At 35.6% G+C, this 17,614-nt stretch overlaps 5 protein-coding genes across 5 annotated transcripts; 3 read left to right on the top strand and 2 right to left on the bottom strand.

Moving 5' to 3' along the window:
* The first annotated feature begins 16 nt into the window (after positions 1-16).
* On the top strand, positions 17-2,805 carry LOC110413305 (zinc finger matrin-type protein). The gene is made up of 6 exons (XM_021424104.2): positions 17-243; positions 313-519; positions 631-710; positions 1,733-1,808; positions 2,073-2,195; positions 2,285-2,805. The coding sequence occupies exons 1-6, from the start codon at positions 121-123 to the stop codon at positions 2,429-2,431; spliced, it is 756 nt and encodes a 251-aa protein (XP_021279779.1). The 5' UTR covers positions 17-120; the 3' UTR covers positions 2,432-2,805.
* Positions 2,806-3,020: 215 nt separating this feature from the next.
* On the top strand, positions 3,021-5,593 carry LOC110413210 (uncharacterized). The gene is made up of 5 exons (XM_021424007.2): positions 3,021-3,568; positions 3,674-3,974; positions 4,069-4,227; positions 4,761-5,056; positions 5,301-5,593. Exons 1-5 carry the CDS (start codon positions 3,365-3,367, stop codon positions 5,409-5,411), a joined length of 1,071 nt encoding a protein of 356 aa, XP_021279682.1. The 5' UTR covers positions 3,021-3,364; the 3' UTR covers positions 5,412-5,593.
* A 280-nt stretch (positions 5,594-5,873) lies between these two features.
* On the bottom strand, positions 5,874-7,245 carry LOC110423968 (putative F-box protein At3g23950). Its single transcript, XM_021438415.1, has one exon. It carries the CDS (start codon positions 7,227-7,229, stop codon positions 5,874-5,876), a length of 1,356 nt encoding a protein of 451 aa, XP_021294090.1. The 5' UTR covers positions 7,230-7,245.
* A 1,578-nt stretch (positions 7,246-8,823) lies between these two features.
* On the bottom strand, positions 8,824-11,627 carry LOC110420582 (homer protein). Its single transcript, XM_021433954.2, has 3 exons — positions 11,139-11,627; positions 10,061-10,433; positions 8,824-9,887 (listed from the first exon to the last, which is right to left on the bottom strand). The coding sequence occupies exons 1-3, from the start codon at positions 11,526-11,528 to the stop codon at positions 9,685-9,687; spliced, it is 966 nt and encodes a 321-aa protein (XP_021289629.1). The 5' UTR covers positions 11,529-11,627; the 3' UTR covers positions 8,824-9,684.
* Positions 11,628-13,078: 1,451 nt separating this feature from the next.
* Positions 13,079-15,873, top strand: LOC110417766 (Metal-dependent protein hydrolase). The gene is made up of 7 exons (XM_021430285.2): positions 13,079-13,358; positions 13,685-13,831; positions 14,091-14,189; positions 14,547-14,738; positions 14,897-15,016; positions 15,266-15,337; positions 15,516-15,873. Exons 1-7 carry the CDS (start codon positions 13,098-13,100, stop codon positions 15,738-15,740), a joined length of 1,116 nt encoding a protein of 371 aa, XP_021285960.1. The 5' UTR covers positions 13,079-13,097; the 3' UTR covers positions 15,741-15,873.
* The last annotated feature ends 1,741 nt before the right edge of the window (positions 15,874-17,614 follow it).

Genomic DNA, 17,614 nt, shown 5'->3' with positions numbered 1-17,614 from the left:
TTCTCGAAAATGATAAGACGCTCGAGAGCTTCAATGTTTTAGCTCCCGCAAGCAAAAATGAAGTGAGGGAGGGGCGCCCGTACTTCGTCCACGGCTCATGTTAGTGGCAACCAACCAACCATGATCAGCCGCTGTCTGACTCAACCCTTTTCCTGTTCTTCATTTTGTTTCAAGCCTTCTCTTACACCGTCTTCAATATCCAAACTTAAACCCTTTGATCACCTTACCAAAATCCACAAAAAGGTTAGAATTTTCCTTTTACTTTTTGGTCCTTTTTATGTTTAAGTGGTTGCTGATTGTGGATTGTTACAGAAGAAGATTAAGAAAGAAATATGCAGGGCGGAGTTTTCAACTGACGCGCCCCTCGCTGCCGCAATCGGCGCGTGTATGTTGAGTTCACTGCTTCTTCCGGTTGCCGATGCTGGGGAGGAAGATGGTAGTGGTTCGGTTATTGATGCAGGTGATACGAGGTTTGCGGCTATGGGGATTATCAGCTTCATTCCTTACTTCAATTGGCTGGTTAGAAAATGAATTTTTTTTTTCTTTTTGGTGTGAGGGTGGGGGTGTCTTTCGTGTTAATTTCTAATTATTTTAATTTTTTTTCCTTTTACTTTTTTTGGTCTTTGATAGAGCTGGGTTTTTGCTTGGCTTGATACGGGGAAGCGGCGCTACGCTGTGTACTCTATTGTATACTTGGCTCCTTACCTCAGGTATCACTTTTACGGTTGCTTCCTAGTGCAAGCAATTAAATTATCGCTTTGGAATGAATGCCCAATATTTTGTCTTTGGAACGCTTATGCTGACTGTGATCGGGTTGAAACAAGCTTGCTTTAGTTGGAGAGCTGCAAGGATGTCAAAAACGTGGGTCTCATGGAGACAGTGCTAACTTAATTCTTATTTTTATTGTCCTCAAAATTCAGCTAAATAAACTTAGGACCTTCTTAATATATGCTCCTAGGAACAATTTTGGGGTGTGATGGTAAGAGTATTCAGCTGGCATGTGTGACTGCAGGGTGTAAGTTGGGAGCGGCCCTCTACGCTAAAGTGTGAGAGGGTAGGATTGTTTCTGGTTCCCTTTTCTCAGGAGGGACTGCGTTTCTTGGGAACTTAATTGGGTAATGATTACTGTTTTATCATGTTGTTAACAAGTTATAGTTTTATTCACACTTCGGATCTTATGGTGATTATGTTTTCTCAGTCTTCTGCCTATCCACAAGGGATAATGAACTAGAAAACTAATTGGTTAACTTGTCAATGCCTCTTTCTATGAGGTTTCAAGTTTTAAACTTGAATATGGCTATCAACTTCTTTCTGTTTTTTCATCATAAGTAATAAGCTTTTGCAATACTTCAATGAGGTAATTATTTTTGCTTTCTTTAATCTGTGCATTGCTCATAATATGTTTATTGCAATACTTGGCTTTGTTGCTGTCAAGTTCTGGTTTCTTTAAAAACGATGTTTCTTAAATTTATGAGCACAACCATCTGTTGATTATAATGTGATCTCTTTCTTGCACCGTTCCTTTGTTCTTTTATATCAACTGGTTATGCGCCTAATGCTTTATTTCTGGGCAATTAGGAAAGTGTGAATGAAAATGTTGTTGATTATTTTGTACTTTTCTCAATTTGATGGACTACACAGTCAGATTTTCTTACACTTGGATTCTTTTGTTTAAAATGTAACTTGACAGCGTGTGTGAATTTAATTATGCACTTTTCCTTTGATTTAACAGATCAAATTTGTCTCTTTCTCCAGAGGATAGCTGGCTTCCTATTTCTAGCATTATATTTTGCATTATCCATGTCCAGGTACAGAATTTATCAAGATCACTATATAGTTATGTTGGTAAATATGTCATGGCATCCTATAACTCTGAATTAAAGTCTTATGCCATAATGGTACTTTGTGTATCAATGATTTGTTCTCCCCTTAAATACTATGGAGCCTCTGAACCTTACTATTGCTTTAGTTTATGGTTGATTGGTTCTGGTTTAAGATGCCACTTCTGAGTACAAACTGGAAGCTGTGCATAAATGTTTAGCATTGTGACTTCGATTGCTTGTCGTTTTCAGCTGGAAGCAAGTATAAAAAATGGTGATCTTCAAGGATTTCAAATATTTAGTGAGGCTGCTAAACATCTTTCATCAAGGAGTAGAGAGGATGATACACATTTCAAAGGACAGAAGAAACCTGAGGTATCAGGGTCTTGAAACCCTTGAGGATTTTTTGTCTTGTTTGACTATATGCTTTTATATCTGATAGAAGTTTTGCTCATAAAATCAAGGTGACGAAAAGAGAATATAGGAATTTGCCTGATGCTGAAGATCAATCAAGAAATGAGATCCGGCAGTGGGGAATTCCTAGGAGGCCATCAGAACATCATGAGCAGTCGAATGGAGATTGGGACGATGATGGAAAAAGTGAACGCTAGAATAACAACTGTCATAACTCAGCCTGCTTTGTAATATTTGGATCCAAATGGAGAATGCCAGTGTTTTTGCTGTTGATGTTATCTTGTTGTATACTTGTGCAAAACATGACTATAGAAAAGCGGCAAGGATTGGTGCAGACACAAAGGAGGAAGGAGAGCTTCCATGGTATCTTTAGTTGTGGAAACTAAAAGAAGCACATTACTGCTTTAATATTTCATTTTAACAACTCTTTATGTAATCTACTGATGGTCTTTAAATTCAGGCAACTAGTGTTTGAAGTATATTGTTTTCTCTTATCTGCAAAACATATGAGGGAAACAGCAGGTCTTTCCAGTAAGCTGTTTAATTATGAATACTAATATCTGTTGGTTAATTCCATCCCTGTCGACTTGTCAAAAGCAAATGAATGAATAACCTAATGTAGTTTGGACAGATGATGGCTACTTAAGGGCCTGAGGATTTTTGACTTTAGGAGTTCATTTTTCAGTTCCAAACCCACATCTAACCTTTTGACCCAGCAAGCTGTATGATTTCTCTTTTCCACCTACAGATCCTTGCAATGTTGTCATCATTTCTCTTATGTGGAGAAGAGTGAAGAAGAAGGGTATTCTTCCCAATAAGAAGAAAAGAAAGGGGAGTTTTCTTTTTGAAAAACAATGAAGTATTATCAAATTCTAAACCGAGCCGACCTTAACATAGCAGTTTTCTTTACCAACTCCTGGAGGCCCAGATACCTGGGGGCCTCGGCTCAATGAGGGAGCTCGTCACTGTACCCTATTTTAGCGCGCCTAAGTCCTAACGGTTAATATTCATTACATCACACTCCTTGTGGCCTACCAACGGACATAACGGCGAAGCGCCTTCCCTCCTCCGCTCACCTTCCTTTCCAAGTTCTAACATTTCCGGCGGTGGCCTAGAAAGGGGACACAACCATGGGCCGCGGCCGTCGTACCGAAACAACCTTCTTACAAGATTTACTCTTATATGCAGCCAGTGCCGCTCTCAGTTGCCTGGTCCTATTCGCCGGCCTCAAACACCTAGACCTAAATCGTGAATCCTCCAAGAAATCCATTGAAAACAAAAAAGCCATCTCCAAACGCCTCGGTCGCGCCTTCTTCCACACCAACCCCTACGAGGCACTCCAAAAAACAAACTTTTTTTTTCTAGTAATTCTTTTGGGATTCAAAACCCATTTGTATTGTCAAAGTGATTTTTTGTTTTTTGTGTTTTTCTAAATACAGGATGTGATAGCGGGTGATGTGGTGAATCCAGACGACATAAAAGTTGAATTCGAGTCGGTTGGTGGGTTTGATAGAATCAAAGAAGCATTGTACGAGCTGGCTATTCTTCCTCTTAAAAGGCCAGAGCTTTTTGCTTATGGCAAACTTTTGGGTCCCCAAAAAGGGGTGCTTTTGTACGGACCACCAGGGACAGGGAAAACCATGCTTGCCAAAGCCATTGCTAAAGAATCTGGGGCTGTCTTTATCAATGTTAGAGTTTCTAATTTAATGAGTAAATGGTTCGGTGACGCCCAAAAACTAGGTAAACAGAATGGGATTTCTTTCAAAAACAATTTCCTTCTTATACATTTTAAGGTTAATAAGATTTTTAATATTTTGTTGGTGTATTATTGCAGTGACTGCTGTCTTTAGTTTGGCTTACAAGCTACAGCCGGCTATTATATTTATTGATGAAGTGGAAAGTTTTCTGGGGCAGCGACGAGCCAAGGACCATGAGGCAATGTCTGCCATGAAAACTGAGTTCATGGCCTTGTGGGATGGTTTCACCACTGATCGTGAGTGTTCTTAGTTATTTCTTCCAATTGTAAACTAATATACTAGTTAATCTGTGAGTGTACAACAAATTAAATGCCATTTGCTAGCTTGTATTTAGCTTCAAACAAATTTTCAGTCTCAGATGTCAGAATTTAATCATTTTATCGGAAACACTAAATACACAGAGTACTATTAGTACCATACATATTATTGGAACGGTTTTAAATTCAAAATGTTTTCCCCCCTTTGCCACATCCCCTGATGTGTAGAGTTCATTGCGCATTTAAAGTCAATTTCTTAAAGACATCTCTTAGGTGTTGAAAAAGTTTGTACTGCTCAAATAGAGTGGGTTGTTTGGTGAATGGTGAAGTTTGGATATTTGTTTTGAAACTCTAAATACTGTTAGGTAGTGATGTTTCTTGAGTTTATTGTGCTAAAAGCAGTTTGGCATGTAGCACTATAGCTTATAATATATAGTACATCATGTCAATTTTGAACATGTCAACCTTTCTATTAACTGTGAAGTTGATTTTTCTTTTAAACTTGCATTCAGAGAATGCTCGAGTTATGGTACTGGGTGCAACCAATCGTCCTGCAGAGCTTGATGCGGCAATACTTCGGCGTTTTTCTCAGGTTTTTGAAATTGGAAGACCTGACTGTAATGATAGAGAAAAGATATTGAAGGTGATATTGAAGAATGAGAGAGTGGATGACAATATTGATTTTGACCACATAGCTAGGCTGTGTGAAGGTTACACTGGTTCAGATTTGCTTGAGCTCTGCAAACAAGCAGCATATATTCCTCTCAGGGATTTCTTAAATGATGAGAAGGCTGGGAAGAAGCGTCAAGTGAGTACATATATATCACTTGTTTCACTCTTTAGTCTTTATAGATAATGACAGTGTTTATTACTGAATGAAGGGGTTTCTTTTGGAGTAAGTTGCTTGGTAAATGTACCTAAGATCTCTACTTTAGAAGCTTGCCTTTCAGTTTCTTGGAGTGTGTGTGTGTGTGACACATATGACTTAATACAATGGCAATGTACTTATGCATCTGCCTTAACTCCCTTGTGTTTTTTATTTTTGGTTACAGGTACCAAGACCATTGTCGCAGTTGGACTTAGAGAAAACGTTAGCTACTTCAAGTAAAACAAGTATTGGTATTGACGAGCACAATGGGTATAGCTCTTGTTCATCAGCATAAGTTGAATGCATTCTAGATAATTTTAGGATCAAGATGTGACGGAGAACATGAAATTTCGATGTTCTGAATTACTAATTTTGAGTTGGATGCCTAAGCCTCTGTAAACATTGCTGTTTGAGTTAGTGGATCTGTACTCATGATGTTCACGAAAATATAGTTAAGAGAATTTTATGTATGTAAAAGGGCTGTTTAGTTCGATTTTGACTTGCAGTCATTGTTTTGAAACTTTTGTGGGTGTGGAAGAGTGTTCCACTGAAGCAATGTTTAGAATTTTGATAGAAAACAGAACACAGGCAGTTTATATAAGCATGAGAACTAATGGCCAAAAAGAAGAACGCACGAGAACTTGTACATAATTAATAAGCAGGTATCCCAGTTCCAAAAGTAAAGGCCTAATATTAAGATAATAAAATAGTAATTAGACACAATTAGGTCGCTATCCAACAATGGATGAAGCGAGACCTAGTTTATATATGATGGAACTGGAGTTGGCCACCATGGGAGCTGAAATGGGTAGGCACGACTCTGATAGGAATTTCCATCTGCAGCTGGATATTCAGAGACAATTTCCAGGGTCTTCCCTTCCATGTTGCATGAAACAATAGAGCCAAGACAAGACATATATATAATGTTCTCATCGTACAGGTCAACGCTTAGCAATCGGAAACGAGGCATTAAACAGCACCTTGCGTATTCGACAAGTTGAGTATCTTCTGACTGAAGTTCATACAAAGAAAATTGGTGCTTCAAGCACCATTTGCCTCCATCGTGGTCTTCTTCGAGGTTCCAAACTCTTATTGTTGAAAATCCCTCTGTCAGACTCAGCAATTGCTGGCATAAGCGCAAACGCCCCTTGCAAACTCCTGGACATTCTTCAAACGCGATGCCCATGGCCTCATAGTTTAAAGCGAAAGAGAATCTCAGATTTCCATCTTTGTTGCACGGATCACATGTGACAAAGCTACGGTTCAATGGACTCCACCAGTGAAGCACTCCCTCATACGCAATGGCGTGATGGTGTAAGAAAACCATAGGATAGTAATCCCGGTATCTGCGAATTATTTCCTTCCATCTGCCAGTCTCAGAGGAAAAGATTTTCACAGCCAAATCAGTCGTAGAGTGTCTAACAATGCATACTACTCGGTACTTATATTGATCATTAATTGAAAAAGCGCCGTTTCCTCCTTTTGCTCCGCCTCCTTTTTCACAAATTAACCCGGAATAGGCCTCTTGATTGCAATGATAAACAGGAGGAAGAGCAAACCATTGCTTGGTCAAAGGATTACAAATGTAGTAAACAGTGGGACAAGCCTTAGTTGCGGCAGAACTGCACAATAGTAAGCCATCGCAGGCAGCTAGGATGTTAACAGGGTCCTTTTCGCTGGCTTTGAAACACGGAAGGAAGCTCAAAGTGAATCCGTGGGATTGGAATACCGCTTCTTTGGACGTTATCAGAATCTTCATCTTTTGCTGATCATTGCTTTCATACTTGAACAAGAGTGTGAAAGGTGGGGGCTGTGGATGAGCCAAAACAAACCGTTGAATGAAATATGAATCGGAAATTATAGAGAACCAACGCTTGGAGACGCACTTAAACCGATGAGCGCTTTGGCAAGGAAGTCGACACAAAATTTCTAGCAAGAGACTCTCATCCAGATTATCAGAAGCAGAATAACCTGATGGCGATGGCGATGGTGATGGTGCATTAGCTTTGCAACTCTTTTCACGCTTTGCTACATCCATAGTAATAATATCTAAAAGGAAAACCACACAACCCTTATGGCTGCCACGCTTCTGCCTTGGGATTAACAGAACCATAATAACACGAGGCTGACTTCTTTTACATTCATTTAAATCATGTTACTACTAGGATTAGAATTGGTAGAGTTCATGATATACCAGATCAAGGACACCACAACACACAAAACTATAGTTTTTCTTAGGTATTTAACTCAAATTCAAATTAGAAATCAATTTAAATTTTGGTTAACTTTTTTATTTGATTAAAATTTATTTTAAAAGGCAAATCCACTCAATAACTAAGACTTCTCAACGGATAAAAATTTTCAACAATAAAAAATAAGATTATAAATATGGAAAGGAGTGTTTTGTATTTTATTTTTTAAAGAAGGAAAACTAATCTCAATTTACCAAAAAAATTTGTTGATATGATAAAAATAAAGTTTGCTTGAGATTTGTGCATAGTATAACAAATTTAAGATCTGACTTATTTTAATCGAAAAACTTTTACTCTTAAAATTACGTTTGGTTGGTAGAATAGGTAGGAATGGAATTGAATAATTATTATGTGAAAATAGAATGAGGTGAGAATAGAATAAAATAGTTATTACTTTGTTTGGTATGACGAATGGAATAGGACAGAAATAGTTATTATAACTTATTACAGTGTTTGGTTGGTAACAATAATTTTAAAATAAAAAAATAAAAAATAAAAAGATAAAAACACCTTTTATTATTTATATGATTATTTATTTTTATTAGATTTTTTAAATATTAATAATTTAGAATTTAATTAAAATATTAATAATTAATTATTTAAATATAAATATTACATTTATAATTTAATCATTAATATTTTAAAATATTAATATTTTATTTAATTTAAACATCATTATGATCAATTATTTTGTTTTATTTTATTTTTAAATATTAATAATTGATAATTTAAATATTAATATTTTATGTATAATTTAATAATTAATATTTTAAAATATTAATATTTTTAATTTAAATATTATTATGGTTAATTATTTTATTTTTTAAATATTAATAATTGATAGTGGTTTATTTAAAATATTAATATTTTTAATTTAAATATTATTATGATTAATTATTTTATTTTTTAAATATTAATAATTGATAGTGGTTTATTTAAAATATTAATAATTGACCATTTAAATATTAATATTTATTTATAATTTAGTCATTAATATATTAAAATATTAATATTTTATTTAATTTAAATATTATTATGATAAATTACTTTATTTTATTTTTAAATATTAATAATTGATTATTTATTTAAAATATTAATAATTTAATCATTAATATTTTAAAATATTGATATTTTATTTAATTTAAATATTATTATGATTAATTTTTTATTTCTTTTTATTTTATTTTTAAATATTAATAATTGCTTATTTATTTATTAATATTTTATATATAATTTAAATATAATTATGCTTATTTATTTTAAATTTATTTTTTAAATAGGAATAATTTATAAGTTATTATATTAATAATTAATAATTTAAATATTAATATTTTATTTATAATTTAATATTAATATGTTAAAATATTAATATTTTATTAAAAATTGAAATCAAGAGAGAGGAAGAGGAGAGAAAAAAATAATATTTTATATAAATAGAGTTGTAATTTTTTAAACTTGTGAAAGGTATTTTGATTTTTATGATTTTTTGAATTTATTCCTCAAACTATGAAATAGCTAATACCACGGGAAAGATGATATTAACTATTCTTTAATTTTGGAGAATTTTGAAAAATAGTCATTCTTATGAAATGACTATTTCTTAGATTATTTTTCAATCAAGTAAAAAAATCAAAATTTCTTGAGAATAAAGGGGAATGGCTAACCAAACATGCTATAAGTTTTTGCCTCTGGCTGGTATCTCGTCTCAAGTCAAAAGTCGTTACTTTTCAATCTCTACAAGCTCTGCGTGAGCCTTTCCAAATCCATATCTAAAGCCCATCTCATCCTCTCCTCTGTCGAACGGTTGCTCCACATGCTTGCATCAGCGGCTGTGGAAGATTTTCGGGCATGTTGAAGATGCAATGAACAAGCTTCCATATGACAAATTGCCCTTCGTGCATAAATTTTGAAGGCACTACCAAATCAATTTAAATTGAATGATTTTGAATTGATCTGTCTCAAGAGTGGCTGAATTTTAAACCAGTTTACGTAACTGTTGATCAGGTTTGCCATACGCTTTAGCACCCACTATGTTAAGCAGTTTACTACAAGTACATTAAATTAAGATAATGATCTTTAAAAGAGTATATTGGTTGCACTTTGTCCAGTGATGATGAACCACTAAGACTGCATCAAACCATGGATATACAAGACAAGATTTCAACTCTTTGCTGACAACTCTTGTTTACATGGAACATCTTGTTTTTACCAGCTATCGTGTTTCCATGGGAAAAAAAAATGTGATCCAAGTGTGTCGCAAAATGCAGTCAAAATGCACCATATATACAGAGTCTAAATACACTTTGAGGCTTCTGATCATCTTGTATTTGTATTTGGAGCTGATCTTTTCATGGGAAATGGACTTAAAATCCTCATTTTAAAGCAAAAATCCAAGCCAACAGCAGCAAATAAAAAGATGATAAGATTCTGAGATACATACACTGCACCATCAAAAGCATGCGACAAGAAGCTTCCAGGGTCCAGCTCCAGAGGTGACCCTCCAGCCAATGTACCAAGACCTGCATTTGTCATCATTATTTTGCATATCAGTTTAGAACAATGTGTGTCCTTTTTAGCAAATGGTTAAAATCTCCCATTTAATTTGCTAAGCTTCTTAACGTCCCATATATTCTACTGACTACTTGGAAAAACATAAAGAGTTCTATTGATTGGCACTTGATTGTAATTATACCTTTCACAAAACCAAATGCTGCAGATGTCCCGGTCTTCAGCTGGAAATTGTCCAAGTCTCTCCTAACTGCATATCGAAAGAATACCCCAAACAATGCACAGCTGATAAAAGTGGCTGATAAAGGGAGCAGCAGCTGAGTCCTGCTTGAAACTTGGGTTAAGGAGATGGGCAGCCCAGCAAGGGTGCCAACAACTGCAGATACCAAAGCTGCTTTTACAGACTCCAATCTCTCTTTATCATTATCAATTCCTTCACCATCTTTGCTCTTGAAAGCATCTCTATCTTCTACATTATCTGCATGAAGTGAAAGAGAGCGTTCTGCTTCTTCAACCATGGCTCGTGCTTGTGAGATCTCTTTCTGACACTCTGCAATCTTGAATTTTCACAGAATTTACACATCAATAGTCATAGACAATATCTCAATTAGTTAATTGTTAATCATATTAATTGTAGTCACAGAATAATATGATTATTTAATAAGATCAATTACAATTTTCTATACATAATTGTCCCATTCATCATGAAGAAGAAAAATTAAATTTTGGAAAACATAAACCTTTGTATAGCAATCATCCCCAAATAAAGGGCTGAGAAGTATATCATTTCGTTCTATCCATCTATTTTTCATTTCTGTATGTTCCAGCAGACTTTTGCAACTACTACTAAAAAAAGAGCAAAAGATGCCTAGCAGCCATCTGCTAACAGCAGGACCCCATTGGTTATCTATAGGCAAATGCAACAATTTTAATTAACAAGTTAAGATTCGAGCCAATTTCCATTTTACTTGAACCAGGCCCATCAATCATCCAAGAAGCATATTTCCTTTCATGGATAATCTAAACAAACCCACATTGCCAAAGTTACAGTCATAAGAGAACAACACATACTTTCGGTTCTGATTTTAAGTCCTATTTGTTTTCCAGTACAGAAAATATAAATTGCAATAACATTACAATCTTGAAAAATTCTCACAAACTGAAACCGCCCAAATTTCACAATATATGCAAATTTCAATAAAACCATTTTCCCTAAACTAAACGAAAGGTTTTAAAAAGGCAGAATTGGAGAAGAAGCTGACCTCAGACGCCCTGGCTTCTAGTTGGTTAATGTAATTTCCCAAAAATTGAGCTTCAAGTTCTTGCTTTTCAATCTCCACAAGCTGTCTCTTAGCCATCTCTACTCGCTGAGAGGCCTTCTCCAATCCATCAAGCAAGCCCTTATTCTCTTCTCTGTTCAAGAGCTCCTCAACCTGCTTGCCAACAATACCAGAAAGGGCGTCCTTCAAGTCGTTGCTTGTTTCTTTCTCCTCGGAGTTACTGCTGCATTTCAAGATGAGAGGCTTTAGCAGCGGAGAAGTGAGACTGTGGAAGCTTTTTGGGCATGTTGAAGGTGCAATGCCAAAGCTTGGTTTGGAGAGGGATCTGAGGTTTGAAGAGAGAAGCAGAGTAGAGGTGATTGCTGAGGGCATTGAGGCAGAGATTGCTCTACTGTCTTGTATTCTATGCAAAAGTTATCCTTCCCTCTTCACCAGTTATAATGAAATGGATTAGACCCCTCATCCTCGGGGCTCAAGCCCCCGGATGGCTTGGAATTTTATTTTTCTCTTACCTCTTTATCTTTGAGTAAAGTGATATTCAATAAAATTTTGTACCCTATTCCTACAAATTAAAGCCTTGATGATATAATGTCTTGTTTCATGATTCGTTGATCAAATCATTGTTTCATATTTAATCATAAGCTTATTTTTAAAAAAAATTAAATTATAAAATCTATAGATCGTTCTAACTTTTAAATTATGATACAAATATATAAATTTTTATTTATCATATTTAAAATTTATAACATATGTATCATTAACAAGAAATCACTTACACTCAAATTTAACAAATTAATCAATTAAATCAACTCTGCTTGATTAATTATAAATTTTTTCTATATAATATATATGTTACTTTTAAGATTGACGATTATGAAAATTGATTTTCGAACTTGTTTGATAAAATTGAATTTGGGTATTTAAAGCCTCAAACAGCTTATGTAAAATTAATTAGAATTATTTGTAGATATAACTTTGTCTCACAAGTAAACCTATTTTCGGCTATTTAAACGTATAGAACTCCTAAAAATAATTAAAGATCCCATAAATCTCTTTATTTATACTATTAAAAAATTAATTTTAAAATACCTTTCACATTAAAAAGAAGAAATTATAAAATAAATAAGCTCGGACTTAAAACTATAATAATTGACGTAAAAATTTATAAAAGTAGGATAATTAAATTTTAAATCTTAACATAAATGTATAAAAATTAACATAATAAATTAATTAAGTAAAAAAATTAATTTTAATAAAAAATAATATTTATATTTATATTATCTAGTTAAAAGTAAGTAATCATATATAAACTTTTATTTTTAAATAAAAATCAAAAAATAAAGATGATTATAGTTAAAAGTTGTTATTAAAAAGGCTTGATGTAAAGTTATAAAAATTGATTAAAATCTTATAAAGGTAGAATAAGTAAATTTAAAATCTTAACGCAAATGTATAAGAGTTAACATACTAAGTGATAATAATAATTTTTATTAAATTAATTGATTAAATATAATTTTAATATTAAACAATATTCTTATAATTTAAAGTAAAAAATAAAATAAAATTTAAAGTTAAATAACTTTTAAAATAAACCAAATAAATTTAAAAATTTTTACGTTATTATTTTAAAATAAATAAATTTAAAAATTATATATATTATTTACCTATTAACTTATTATATAAGTTTTTATTATTTTTTAAAATTTTATTAATTAACTTTACAGTAAAATTAGATTTCCTGGAACATCCACCTTGAGACAAGTTCTCTTATTTATCTTAGACTTTTAACATTTACGCATGTGTTACTCAAGGTTTTAGAAAAAAAGGGGAAGTCCCTCATAGCCATACAGTAATCGAAAAGTTAGAAAACGCAATACCCTGCCGTTTTTGTATAGTGTATAACTGGAGGGTTTTGGGGATGAAAATTTGGGAGTTGAACACATGTGGGCAAAACTAAGAGGAGGGTTTAACCAGAAGCTTTTCAACTTGCACAAAACCCTCTCGCGCCCTCTCATGGCTACCTCCAACCTCATTAGGGTTTCCTCCCCGGCTTACTCCACTGGCTCCCCAAACCACGCCCCACCTAGGCGCGTTGGTACCCATAACGGTAGCTTTCACTGCGACGAGGCCCTTGGCTGCTTCATGATTCGTCTCACTGACAAGTTTTCCAACTCCGAGATTGTCCGTACCCGAGACCCCAAGGTGAGTTTTTTTCTTTTTTTTCTAATTCTTTTTCTGTTTGATTGCGGAAAATTTGTACCAAAGTAAGAAGGAATGGAAATGATGTAATGGTTTTTTTTTGGGGTATAGAAAACGTGCTTCGTTTGCTTTTTTACAAAGTGAGTTTTTTCGTTTATTTGTTTGCAATTTTTTGTAGCATATAAATTCCAAAACTTAATATGTAGAATCAATTTGGGAAGATTTAAATTTTCATGGCAATGTAGAGTTTGATAGTTTATTTTCGTTCGCGTTTGGCTTTTTATGCTTACTCTTTGAAGGTTCTTTATAAGATTGATCTGAGTTTGCAGGAATTGGAGGGGCTTGATGCTGTGCTTGATGTGGGAGGCGTGTATGATCCTAGTCATGATCGGTATGATCATCACCAGAAAGGATTTGAGGAGGTTTTCGGACATGGATTTAATACAAAGCTCAGCAGTGCCGGACTTGTTTACAAGGTATTCATTTGTTCCATTGTGCCATTAAAAATTCCTTCTCTTGGTTCTCTTCTTGTTGGCTTATGGGTATTGTGGTTCTCATTTCATAGAGTATAATCTGAGAAATGATGTTTTTTGGTAGTTTATGTGGCTTCTCGTGGTTCTCTTCTTGTTGGCTTATGGGTATTGTGGTTCTCATTTCATAGAGTATAATCTGAGAAATGATGTTTTTTGGTAGTTTATGTGGCTTCTTAATTATCAGTTTAATTTTCCCTCTTAGCATTTTGGCAAGGAGATAATAGCTAAAGAGCTCCAGCTTGGTGAAGACCACCCAGATGTGCATAGATTATTTCTGGCCATTTATAAAAGCTTCATGGAGGTACTTACATCTTCGATTGTTAAGTTTTAAAGGGTTTGAATTCCATGAGTTCTGGCTCCTTTCTCTGGAGGTAGATTAGGATCTTATGGTTAAACGAATATTGCTATCCCTTTTGAAACTGGTTCGAAAGAGTTTTTACAGACTATAAATTCTGTGCTTTTCTTTGTTTTATTAGCAATGAAAATCTCTAGCTTTATTTTGTTCAGGCTAGTATGACTATGTGGTTATCGGATTAACGCCGTAGGCTTCTCACACCATAAGCTTCCTGCACTTTCCTTGGTTTTATTTTCCTGGGCTTCAGCTAAGTGATTATGGATTTAGATGTTCATTTGGGATAATATTTTTTGCTTTTACCAGGCAATTGATGCAATTGACAATGGAATCAACCAGTTTGATACAGACAAGCCACCAAGATATGTGAACAATACGCATTTATCCTCTAGGGTTGGAAGATTAAATTTAGACTGGACAGATCCTGATCAATCACCTGAGAAGGAGAATGAGGCTTTCCAACGAGCAATGGCACTATCTGGCAGTGAGTTCTTAGATGTAAGTCTCTTTCAAAATTTAAAACATGCCTAAAATATATTTATCAATATGTTCCTCACTCCAAAAGTCCTGGATATAATTATTTGTTTCTCTTCAAAATGGATAAATATATGTATTAGATTCTTCATAACTTTAATAGGACCTTCTTCAATTTTCAGAGTGTCCGTTTTCATGCAAAATCATGGTTACCAGCAAGGTCAATTGTGATGGAGTGCATTGCAGGGAGATATGATATAGAACCTAGTGGTGAAATCATGGTTTTGAGAAGGTTTTGCCCTGTAAGTAAATGTCCTTAATTTTGTTTCTTTTCTTTTGTAATTTTATGCTTCCACGATTCCTGCACAAGTGTATGCTATGGGTAGTACCTTCCTTGAGTTGGTTTGAATTTTTCTGGAATAGCTTATGCAATATCATGAGGATGTGAGATGAATCTATTTCTTCCAAGTTACTGTGGCAAATTTGCTTATTCTTGACTTAATATACATCATTTATTTGCACTAAGTCTGATTTCATTTTGCATCCTACAGTGGAAGCTTCACTTATTTGAGCTTGAGGAGGAGATGAAGGTTGAGCCTCCTATTAAATATGTTCTTTATGAGGTATGTTCCAGAACTTGTAGGCCTAGAGTAGATGCTAGTGTCAGACAGAGGGCAATGTATTCTGCTGTAGCTTATGTTCTTCCCTTTTGTTTCCTGATCATCAAAGTTGTAGTCATCGATGCTGTTTTCCTTAGTTTGAGATAGATTCTCATTATCCTTTTGACTATGTAATGTGCAGGATGAGAGGGGCAACCAGTGGCGAGTTCAGGCAGTTGGCGTATCGCCTGATAGATTTGAGAGCCGGAAGCCCCTCCCAGCTCAGTGGCGAGGTCTGAGGGATGATGAACTCTCAAGGGAGGCAGGAATTCCTGGTTGTGTCTTTGTCCACATGAGCGGGTTTATTGGTGGAAATAAAACTTATGACGGTGCTCTAGCGATGGCAAGAACTGCTCTGAAGATATAATCTTGGGAGCTTGATTTTATTTCTGTATCTTTCATTCAAGATGTGGTTCTCTTACATCATTCTATAACAGGATCTGGATTAGTTACCAAGTATTTTGTGGCTTAATTTGTTCAGTGATCTTTGATTCATGTTATCACATCATTTAGTTGATATTTACAAACAAGTTAAAATTTAGGATGCAAAACGTGAGGACTTTTCATTTTTTGTTCTTCTAACAGCAACAATGTTTTGAGCTCATGGACACCTTGACAAATTTGGTATAGGTTGCATTGAATTGAATGCCATAAGGACGTAGTAATATTTAAGCTGTATATTTCACATCCTAGAACAACTATTCAGCTTAAAAAGAAGTTTTTTATCCCTAAGTAAACGGTTGAGGTCGTTTTAATTGAAAAATGGACAACAACGATTCACTATTACAATTTCTTCTCAATTCATAATAATAATAATAATAATTTCAAGCACTTCTAGGACCAGCTAAGGATATAGTTGGGAATTACTGTGGCTTGGGGTAATTATGTGTCAAATCTTTGCCAAAGGTCGCAGGTAATTAACAGCGTTAAGAATAAGGACGGTGACTGGAGAGGAATCTTCTGGTTTGGGTCTACGAAATCCGAGTCATACAGTTAAAAGGGTGAAGGCCCTCGAAGCACTCTTTCTCACGTCTCTCACCAATCTTTTTTAACTAAAGCCTATCCCTCCAGATCCCCAACATTCTTGGTTAATAACCCCAAATTCCCCACCATCCCCCCGCACCACAAGCCATGGCCACTCTCACCTTCACCACCGCCGCTGCCACCAGCCCCAAACTTTCCCTTAGAAATCCTCTTTCATTCATTTCCTCCAAATCCCCTCCTTTCCTTCTTCCAAGCCTTTCATTTCCTTACTCAAACCCTTAAACCTACCAAATTCCCCACCCTCTTCCCTCTCAAATGCTCCCCTAATCCTTCACCTTCTCCTCCACATCCTCTCTCAATCCCGCCTCCGCACGGCGAAACCCTCTACGGTATCTTCCTCCTCTCCTTCTCTCCCACTCTGGCCGAGATCGCCGCGCTCTCTGGCTACGACTTTGTAGTCATCGACATGGAACACGGCCCTGGAGAAATCCACGAATCCCTCCAAATTCTCCGCACTCTCTCCCCGATCAATACGCCAGCCATCATCCGCCTCCCTGAATCCTCCGCTGCTTGGGCTAAAAAAGCCCTTGACCTCGGTCCACAAGGGATCATGTTCCCCATGATTGACTCCCCAAAGACGCTAAAAAGGCGGTGTCGTATTGCCGTTTCCCTCCTGACGGAATCCGTGGCTCCGCTCACACGGTAGTGAGAGCTTCAACTACGGAATCAACGAAGGGTATTTGAGTAATTACATGGAGGATCTGTTAATAATGTGCCAGGTGGAAACGGTAGATGCGGTGAAAAAGGTAGAAGAGATCGCCGCTGTTGATGGGGTCGACTGTGTTCAAATGGGCCCGTTGGATCTAAGCGCTAGCTTGGGTTACTTGTGGGACCCGGTCACAAGAATGCTAGGGAGACGTTGAGGACGGCGGAGAAAGGAGTGCTTAAGTCGGACCCGAGGGACGGTGGAGCCTTCTTGGCTGGTTTTGCAATGCCGCATGATCCCCCGGTGGAGCTCGGGAGGCGCGGGTATCATATGGTTTCTGGCGCCGTTGATTTTGCGTTGTTCAGAAATGCGGCTTTGGAGGATGTTAAAAGGTTTAAGAATAGTGTGACGGTGGGTTCTGATGATGATGGGGAAGAGGATAAAGATGGTGATGAGAAGTATTGGAGCGAATAAAATAGATGTTGGAGTTCTACTTTACTTTTCCTTTTGGAGTCTATTTGGTTGCAAGTTTTTGTGCATGTAGTTGAGCA

Source organism: Theobroma umbraticum, unplaced genomic scaffold, assembly GCF_002168275.2.
Source record: "Theobroma umbraticum cultivar Fairchild unplaced genomic scaffold, ASM216827v3 scaffold_30.0, whole genome shotgun sequence".
NCBI classification, from domain to species: Eukaryota; Viridiplantae; Streptophyta; class Magnoliopsida; order Malvales; family Malvaceae; genus Theobroma; species Theobroma umbraticum.
Note: the sequence above shows the minus strand (reverse complement) of the source record. Positions and strands in the feature narration are given on the sequence as shown.